General features: G+C 29.8%; 1 protein-coding gene across 1 annotated transcript; it reads right to left on the bottom strand.

Moving 5' to 3' along the window:
- Nucleotides 1-262: 262 nt before the first annotated feature.
- Nucleotides 263-1,075, bottom strand: LOC135266994 (uncharacterized). The gene has a single exon (XM_064358490.1). The coding sequence runs from the start codon at nt 1,073-1,075 to the stop codon at nt 263-265; it is 813 nt and encodes a 270-aa protein (XP_064214560.1).
- Nucleotides 1,076-10,609: the final 9,534 nt, after the last annotated feature.

Genomic DNA, 10,609 nt, shown 5'->3' with positions numbered 1-10,609 from the left:
AATTAAAGCTGATAAAATTTCCTACGAAATAGTTATTAGCATTTTTCTTGTAGGACCAAGCATAAGCGAGTTATAGAGATGGATTTAAATAATATTTAACAAAAATTTGCTTTAAAATAAAATATTTGAAATACTGAAATTAAACTAAATTAATTGTGTCTGAATTAACTGAATTAATAATAGATTTATTGCCATCAATAAATAATACATGGCGCGTCATATAATTATGTACATGTAAGTGTATATGGGACAATACATACATTTATTTTAAATCTGGAGGGTTATCCAGGAACTCTTGGATAGAATAATAACTCATTTCTAATAGTGCGTCCTTTACCTTCTTCTCAAACAGAGCCGGAGCTAGTCTCTTCATCGGGTCCTGAAGCTTGTTATAAAGCTTCGGGCCCCAATGGTCAATGCTGTGCTGTGACACTTTAAGCCGATGGTACGGTGTTGAGAGCGCGTCAGCGTGTCTTGTGTTATGCTCGTGATATGAGCCATTCTTGATGAACTCGTGGAGGTGGTTGTGGACGTACCTCAGACAGCTCAATATGTACGCGGAAGGGATGGTAAGAATTTGTTGTTGTTTGAAGGCTGGGCGGCAGCTTTCCCGATAGTTCATTTGGCACAGGATTCTGATTGCTTTCTTTTGCAGGACGAAGATCTTGTCAGCATCTGATGAAGTACCCCATAGAAGTATACCATAGGTGGCTTTGCTGTGGAAGTTAGCAAAGTATGTCACCCTTGCAGCTTGGGGAGTTGAGATATTCTTGATTCTTCTGATACTGAATAAAGCTGATGCTAGGTTTTTGCAGGTTTCCTGAATGTGGTCCTTCCAAGATGCTTTGCTATTTAGGTAAAATCCCAAGAATTTTACCGATGTGACGTTGGTGGGTTTTGAAGATATAAATAGTTCCTGAGTCTTGTCTCCATTGAGTTTCAGTTTATTTGCTGTGAACCATTCATTGGCATCTTCAAGGATTTTTCTCATTTTTGGTTTTAGCGTATCCTCTGTTTCTTCTTTGATGCAGAAGGAAGTGTCGTCCGCATATAGACACTGTCCATCCACTCTCATATTGATAGGCAAGTCATTTACATAGATTATAAATAGCAGTGGACCGAGGATTGATCCCTGGGGCACTCCACACCTTGTTGGCAGAGGCTTTGACCATTTTTCATTCCATTTTACTATCTGGGTTCTATTTTCAAGGTAGGACTTAAAAATTTCTTGCGTGATCCCTCGTATCCCATAGTGTTGTAATTTTTGTAGAATCAACTTGTGTGGCAGGGTGTCAAACGCTTTGCTTAGATCGCACATCGCTACTTCTACCATTTCTCGGTTATCTAGGGCTCTTGTTATTTTCTTGTATAGATCCAATGCTGCAGTAATGGTTGATCTACCACTTCTATAGCCATGTTGTGACTCACTAAATAAGTCATTTTGCTCAAGATACTTCATTAAACGATTCTTCAGAGCAGCCTCGAAGACTTTTGAAATTGTAGGTAGAATAGAGATTGGTCTAAATTTGTTGATGTTTTCTACTTCGCCTTTTTCTTTTGGAACCGGAATAATTTTTGCCACCTTTAACTCGTCAGGAAAGTATCCTTCAATAAAACTTTTGTTTATGAGCATAGTAAGTGGATTTGTAATTTCTAGGAGTATTTCTTTCAAAAATGACGTAGACATATCGTACACATCTTTGGAGTTTTTGCATTTTAAGGATCTTATCAGTCTTGTGACCTCTTCTTCACTAACAGGCGCTAACCAAAACGATTTTGCATTGCTTTTACACGCCTTGAGGAAATCACAAGGATCTTTGTCGATTTTTTTTATACTGTCTGACGTTTTCTCTCCTATCGTGGCAAAGTAGAGATTGAGTTCGTCGGCATTCAATTTGCATTCTTTGGTATTGCTTGTCTTCGTTTTTGTATTGATGATTTTCCAAATGGCTTTTTGCTTATTATCAGCATTGTTTAGGATATAAGCGTTGTAGTTTCTGTGGTTTTCTTCAATTTCTTGGAAGTAGCTGCGTTTATATGACTTGAAGACCTCAGCTGATTGTTGGCTTTTCTCAACTCTTGCTATTGTTTGTAGAGCTTCTAGTGTATTTTTCATACTCATGATTTTTTTACTAATCCACGTAGGTCTCTTATTGAATTTTGGTTTATTAATTTTTTCTTTTCTAGGGAAGAATTTGTCAAAGGCAGCTGTCAGAGTTGTATGGAAGACAGTGTAGGCCTCTTTTGCATTACGGTGTTTGAAGACACGAGCCCACTCAATTCCGGTTAAGTACTCCTTAAAGTAGTAAGTATTCTGTTCATTTATTCTTCTGTATATATGTTTTTCTGGTTTTCTAGGTTCTTGCACTGGGTTCTTAATCTTCAGGACTTGACAGTAGTGATCAGACATGCACCAACTTTTTGTCTCTTTTGAGAAGATTTCTTCTATGTTAATATTTGAAAATATATTATCTATGCAGCTAGAAGAAGTTTCAGTTGTTCTAGATGCCTCTCTCATTAGTGGTTGCATACCATATGTTGTGAAAGTTTCGATTAATAAAGATTGTTCGACGCCATCCTTGAGAATATTGGTGTTAAAGTCCCCAGCGACAATGTATCGTCTAGAGTGGTTCCTTTGTGTCAGGTTTTCTAGTGCTTCATTAATTTTATCTATGAAGTGCTTGAAGTTCTGATTTGGAGATCGATATACCGCCATTATTATTAAGTTTTTTGAAGGAATCTCAGCAGCTGAGATTTCTGCAGTGAATTCTTCACATAGGGGTCTAATGCCTTCAATATTTTTTGCGGAAATACCCTCCCTTGTTGCGATTAAGGATCCGCCATGCTGGTTAAGTGATCTGCTAAAGTGGCTTATAATATTATATCCTGGGATGGTTAAGCTTTCCAGGGTGTTGTCCTTGTACCAGTGCTCAGTGATAATTACAATGTCTACTTCGTCTTCTGTTAACTGTATAGTCAGTGCGTCTATTTTTTTCGATAGTGATTGTATGTTATAGTTTATTATTGTGGTTAGGTTTTCAAAACCTACCGATTTGTTGGGGTCTTCGAAAAAACTTGAACCTCTGTATGGTTAGGTTTTCGGGCCACGACTCAGGTTTCATCATTTCTTCTACTAATTCAAATCGTAGTCCAACTTTAAAGGATTTATTTTGACTCTTATTGTTGATGTGCTTGGGTAGTTCTTCCACGGTGAAATGTTCATCAGGATGTAGTTGTTTGAGATAATTTGATACTTTATCTTCTGTCGTAGTACTTGTTGCACGGCCAACAAACAGCCATCCCATCTTACGGGCGCCTCTGAAGCCGTCAGCCTCATCTACTCTAGCTGTCCCTGTGATTACGTCCTGTTTCGATTTTTTTGCAACCTTTGTCCTGATGTCTTTTTCTTTTTCGTCGTTTCGTTGGTTTAATGATTGGCTTGTTTCGGGTTTTTTGTCCTGGACTGTGTTACCCTCCTTGTCAACTTGTTTTTTTTGCTTGTTGTTTTCTATCACCCTGTCAGATGGCTTGTTACTTTTTTTCTGAGCTTTTACGTTCGTCAGGTTTTCTCTTTCTTGGTTTGTGATGACATCTGTGTGTCCTTTGTTGGATCTTGTTATTGGTTTGGACGATTTGGTTTGTGACTCCGCTAACAGCTGATCTAACCTTTGTATTGTTCCGTTTTGATTTTGTATTTGTTTCAGACAGTCGTCAATTTTTCCCTTAAGGTTACTTACAATATCTATAAGGTGTCTCATCGCTTCCTCTTGCGAGGGTCTGATTCTGCAGGAGTCGCACACCCATTTGATATTTTCCTTGTAGTTATCTAGTACCTTGATTTCTCCAGGTTTGTATGGGCTGCATGCATAGTGAATGCATGTGTTGCACTTTCCATAACAAAGGATCACTTTGTCGATGTTTATATTTACTGTTTCACGGCACTGTTTACAGACGTGTGTCGTGGTCGCCATCTTTTATTACTACAGTTTATCGTCATAAGGAATTTTGTTACTTTACTAACACTTTAGTAGAGGAAAAAGAAGAAGACATAAAAGTCACTAAAAATTTCAGAGTCCTCTTTAATCGTCATATTAATAACAATAACATTAATAATAATAATACTAATAGTACTAAATTTGCTTATATGCAAACGCTTAATTAAGTTAACAGTTTTTTGGTTTCTTGCTTATATCTCGAAAACAGTTACTCCTATAAATTTTTATCTTTTTACTAAAATTAAAGCTGATAAAATTTCCAACAAAATAGTTATTTGCATTTTTCATGTAGGACTAACCATAAGCGAGATGTAAGTTTGAAAATAATCAATATTTAAAAAAAAAGTGCTTTAACAGAAAATGTCTTGTGATTTAAAATACACTTAATTTATTGAGTCCAATACTTTATTAAAAAAAAAGGAGGTGTCTTAAAAGTCACTGAAGTTTTCAGAGTCGTTTTTAAATGCTGCATTTTCGTCTTCGTCTCAAACATTGAAAACTGAATTACATTTTTGTTTAGTAACTGTTACAGTTTTCACTTTGGTTTTTTGCTTATATCTCGAAAACAGTTACTCCTATAAATTTTTATCTTTCCTTCAAAATTGAAGCTGATAAAATTTTTTACAAAATAGTTTTTTTGCATTTTTTTTGTAGGACCAACCATAAGCGAGTTATAGAGTTGGATATAAATAATCTTTAACAAAAATTTGATATAAAATAAAATGTTTGAAAAACCGAAATTAAACTAAATTAATGTTAAAATAATTATTAATATTATTATTATTAAAAACCGACTATAACTTTTGTATAGTAAATGTTTTTATACCAGTTTTAAAATGAGTTTTTAATTTTAGACAATTTCTTGCCTAAAAACAGATCACAGATGATCTCTTGCATAGAAATGAGAAAACGCTCAGATAACACAAAATAAGCTTCATTTTTCCTTAGAAAAACTAAGCTTTAATTTAGAAAAAAATTCATTATTATAAGTATTATTATTATTATTATTATTACTTTTATTACTATTATTATTATTATTATTATTATTAATATTATTATTATTATTATTATTATTATTATTATTATTAAAAACCGATTATAACTTTTGTGTAGTAAATGTTTTTATTGTATTTTAAATCACAAGGCATTTTCTGTTAAAGCACTTTTTTTTTTAAATATTAATTATTATCAAACTTATATCTCGCTTATGGTTAGTCCTACATGAAAAATGCAAATAACTATTTTGTAGGAAATTTTATCAGCTTGAATTTTAGTGAAAAGATAAAAATTGATAGGAGTAACTGTTTTCGAGGTATAAGCAAGAAACCAAAACACTGTTACCTTAATTAAGCGTTTGCATATAAGCAAATTTAGTACTATTAGTATTATTATTATTAATGTTATTGTTATTAATATGACAACTAAAGACAACTCTGAAACCTTTAGTGACTTTTATGTCTTTTCCTTTTTCCTCTACTAAAGTGTTAGACACAATTAAATTAGTTTAATTTCAGTTTTTCAAACATTTTATTTTAAAGCAAATTTTTGTTAAATATTATTTATATCCAACTCTATAACTCGCTTATGGTTGGTCCTACAAGAAAAATGCAAATAACTATTTTGTAGAAAATTTTATCAGCTTTAATTTTGAAAAAAAGACAAAAATTCATAGGAGTAACTGTTTTCGAGATATAAGCAAGAAACCAAAAAACTGTTACCTTAATAAAGCGCTTGCATATAAGCAGATTTAGTACTATTAGTATTATTATTATTAATGTTATTGTTATTAATATGACGACTAAAAACGATTTTGAAGACTTTGGTGATTTTTATGTCTTTTTCTTTTTTTTCTTCTAAAGTGTTAGACACAATTAATTTAGTTTAATTTCAGTATTTCAAACATTTTATTTTTAAGCAAGTTTTTGTTAAATATTATTTATATCCAACTTTATAACTCGCTTATGGTTGGTCCTACAAGAAAAATGCAAATAACTATTTTGTAGGAAATGTTATCAGCTTTAATTTTGAAAGAAAGATAAAAATTGATAGGAGTAACTGTTTTCGAGATATAAGCAAAAAACCAAAGTAAAAACTGTTACCGTTTCAGAACAAAAATGTAATTCAGTTTTCAATGTTTGAGACGAAGACGAAAATGCAGCATTTAAAATCGACTCTGAAGAATTCAGTGACTTATATGTCACCCCCTTTTTTTCTAATAAAGTATTGGACCTAATAAATTAAGTGTATTTTAAATCACAAGACATTTTCTGTTAAAGAACTTCTTTTTTAAATATTAATTATTTTCAATCTTATATCTCGCTTATGGTTAGTCCTACATAAAAAATGCAAATAATTATTTTGTAGGAAATTTTATCAGCTTGAATTTTAGTAAAAAGATAAAAATTGATAGGAGTAACTGTTTTCGAGATATGAGCAAGAAACCAAAACACTGTTACCTTAATTAAGCGTTTGCATATAAGCAAATTTAGTACTACTAGTATTATTATTATTAATGTTATTGATATTAATATGACGATTAAAGACAACTTTGAAACCTTTAGTGACTTTTATGTCTTCTTCTTTTTCCTCTACTAAAGTGTTAGACACAATTAAATTAGTTTAATTTCAGTTTTTCAAACATTTTATTTTAAAGCAAATTTTTGTTAAATATTATTTATATCCAACTCTATAACTCGCTTATGGTTGGTCCTACAAGAAAAATGCAAATAACTATTTTGTAGGAAATTTTATCAGATTTAATTTTGAAAAAAAGATAAAAATTGATAGGAGTAACTGTTTTCGAGATATAAGCAAAAAACCAATAAGAAAACTGTGATTGTTACTGAACAAAAATGTAATTCAGTTTTCAATGTTTGAGACGAAGACGAAACTGCAGCATTTAAAAACGACTCTGAAGACTTCAGTGACTTTTATGTCACTTTCTTTTTCTTCTAATAAAGTATTAGACCCAATAAATTAAGTGTATTTTGAATCACAAGACATTTTCTGTTAAAGCACTTTTTTTTTAAATATTAATTATTTTCAATCATATATCTCGCTTATGGTTAGTCTTACGTGAAAAATGCAAATAACTATTTTGTAAGAAATTTTATCAGCATTAATTCAAATAGAAAGATAAAAATTGATAGGAGTAACTGTTTTCGAGATATAAGCAAGAAACCAAAAAACTGTTACCTTAATAAAGCGCTTGCATATAAGCAAATTTAGTACTATTAGTATTATTATTATTAATGTTATTGTTACTAATATGACGACTAAAAACGACTCTGAAGACTTTGGTAACTTTTATGTCTTCTCCTTTTTCCTATACTAAAGTGTTAGACTCAATTAATTTAGTTTAATTTCGGTTTTTCAAACATTTTATTTTAAAGCAAATTTTTGTTAAATATTATTTATATCCAACACTATAACTCGCATATGGTTGGTCCTAAAAGAAAAATGCAAATAACTATTTTGTAGGAAGCTTTATCAGCTTTAATTTTAAAAGAAAGATAAAAATTGATAGGAGTAACTGTTTTCGAGATATAAGCAAAAAACCAATAAGAAAACTGTAACAGTTACTGAACAAAAATGTAATTCAGTTTTCAATGTTTGAGACGAAGACGAAAATGCAGCATTTACAAACGACTCTAAAGACTTCAGTGACCTTTCTGTCACCTCTTTTTTCTTCTAATAAAGTATTGGACCCAATAAATTAAGTGTATTTTAAATCACAAGACATTTTCTGTTGAAGCACTTTTTTTTTAAATTTTAATTATTTTCAAACTTATATCTCGCTTATGGTTAGTCCTACATTAAAAATGCAATTAACTATTTTGTAGGAAATTTTATCAGCTTTAATTTTAGTAAAAAGATAAAAATTGATAGGAGTAACTGTGTTCGAGATATAAGCAAGAAACCAAAAAATTGTTACCTGAATTAAGCGTTTGCATGTAAGCAAATTTAGTACTATTAGTATTATTATTATTAATGTTATTGTTATTAATATGACGATTAAAAACGATTCTGAAGACTTTGGTGACTTTTATGTCTTTTTATTTTTTCTCTACTAAAGTGTTAGACACAATTAATTTAGTTTAATTTTAGTATTTCAAACATTTAATTTTTAAGCAAGTTTTTATTAAATATTATTTATATCCAACTTTATAACTCGCTTATGGTTGGTCCTACAAGAGAAATGCTAAAAACTATTTTGTAGGAAATTTTATCAACTTTAATTTTGAAGAAAAGATAAAAATTTATAGGAGTAACTGTTTTCGAGATATAAGCAAAAAACCAAAGTGAAAATTGTAACCGTTACTGAACAAAAATGTAATTCAGTTTTCAATGTTTGAGACGAAGACGAAAATGCAGCATTTAAAAACGACTCTGAAAACTTCAGTGACTTTTAAGTCACCTCCTTTTTTTTCTAATAAAGTATTGGACCCAATAAATTAAGTGTATTTTAAATCACAAGACATTTTCTGTTAAAGCACATTTTTTTTAAATATTGATTATTTTCAAACTTACATCTCGCTTATGGTTAGTCCTACATGAAAAATGCAAATAACTATTTTGTAGGAAATTTTATCAGCTTTAATTTTAGTAAAAAGATAAAAATTGATAGGAGTAACTGTTTTCGAGATATAAGCAAGAAACCAAAAAACTGTTAACTTAATTAAGCGTTTGCATATAAGCAAATTTAGTACTATTAGTATTATTATTATTAATGTTATTGGTATTAATATGACGATTAAAGACGACTCTGAAATCTTTAGTGACTTTTATGTCTTCTTCTTTTTCCTCTACTAAAGTGTTAGACACAATTAATTTAGTTTAATTTCAGTGTTTCAAACATGTTATTTTAAAGCAAATTTTTGTTAAATATTATTTAAATCCATCTCTATAACTCGCTTATGCTTGGTCCTACAAGAAAAATGCAAATAACTATTTTGTAGGAAATTTTATCAGCTTTAATTTTAGTAAAAAGATAAAAATTGATAGGAGTAACTGTTTTCGAGATATAAGCAAGAAACCAAAAAACTGTTAACTTAATTAAGCGTTTGCATATAAGCAAATTTAGTACTATTAGTATTATTATTATTAATGTTATTGGTATTAATATGACGATTAAAGACGACTCTGAAATCTTTAGTGACTTTTATGTCTTCTTCTTTTTCCTCTACTAAAGTGTTAGACACAATTAATTTAGTTTAATTTCAGTGTTTCAAACATGTTATTTTAAAGCAAATTTTTGTTAAATATTATTTAAATCCATCTCTATAACTCGCTTATGCTTGGTCCTACAAGAAAAATGCAAATAACTATTTTGTAGGAAATTTTATCAGCTTTAATTTTAGTAAAAAGATAAAAATTGATAGGAGTAACTGTTTTCGAGATATAAGCAAGAAACCAAAAAACTGTTACCTTAATAAAGCGCTTGCATATAAACAGATTTAGTACTATTAGTATTATTATTATTAATGTTATTGTTATTAATATGACGACTAAAAACGATTCTGAAGACTTTGGTGACTTTTATGTCTTTTTTTTTTCTCTACTAAAGTGTTAGACACAATTAATTTAGTTTAATTTCAGTATTTCAAACATATTATTTTTAAGCAAGTTTTTGTTAAATATTATTTATATCCAACTTTATAACTCGCTTATGGTTGGTCCTACAAGAGAAATGCAAATAACTATTTTGTAGGAAATGTTATCAGCTTTAATTTTGAAAGAAAGATAAAAATTGATAGGAGTAACTGTTTTCGAGATATAAGCAAAAAACCAAAGTAAAAACTGTTACCGTTTCAGAACAAAAATGTAATTCAGTTTTCAATGTTTGAGACGAAGACGAAAATGCAGCATTTAAAATCGACTTTGAAGACCTCAGTGACTTATATGTCACCCCCTTTTTTTTCTAATAAAGTATTGGACCTAATAAATTAAGGGTATTTTAAATCACAAGACATTTTCTGTTAAAGCACTTCTTTTTTAAATATTAATTATTTTCAATCTTATATCTCGCTTATGGTTAGTCCTACATAAAAAATGCAAATAACTATTTTGTAGGAAATTGTATCATCTTGAATTTTAGTAAAAAGATAAAAATTGATAGAAGTAACTGTTTTCGAGATATAAGCAAGAAACCAAAACACTGTTACCTTAATTAAGCGTTTGCATATAAGCAAATTTAGTACTATTGGTATTATTATTATTAATGTTATTGTTATTAATATGACGATTAAAGACAACTTTGAAACCTTTAGTGACTTTTATGTCTTCTTCTTTTTTCTCTACTAAAGTGTTAGACACAATTAAATTAGTTTAATTTCAGTTTTTCAAACATTTTATTTTAAAGCAAATTTTTGTTAAATATTATTTATATCCGACTCTATAACTCGCTTATGGTTGGTCCTACAAGAAAAATGCAAATAACTATTTTGTAGGAAATTTTATCAGCTTTAATTTTGAAAAAAAGATAAAAATTGTTAGGAGTAACTGTTTTGAGATATAAGCAAAAAACCAATAAGAAAACTGTGACTGTTACTGAACAAAAATGTAATTCAGTTTTCAATGTTTGAGACGAAGACGAAACTGCAGCATTTAAAAAC

Source organism: Tribolium castaneum, chromosome 8 (genome assembly GCF_031307605.1).
Source record: "Tribolium castaneum strain GA2 chromosome 8, icTriCast1.1, whole genome shotgun sequence".
NCBI lineage: Eukaryota > Metazoa > Arthropoda > Insecta > Coleoptera > Tenebrionidae > Tribolium > Tribolium castaneum.
This window is presented reverse-complemented; position numbering and strand designations above follow the sequence as displayed.

Coding starts and splice junctions, on each gene's coding strand:
- LOC135266994 (XM_064358490.1), bottom strand. CDS start 1,075: ATGAGAGTGGATGGACAGTGTCTATATGCGGACGACACTTCCTTCTGC.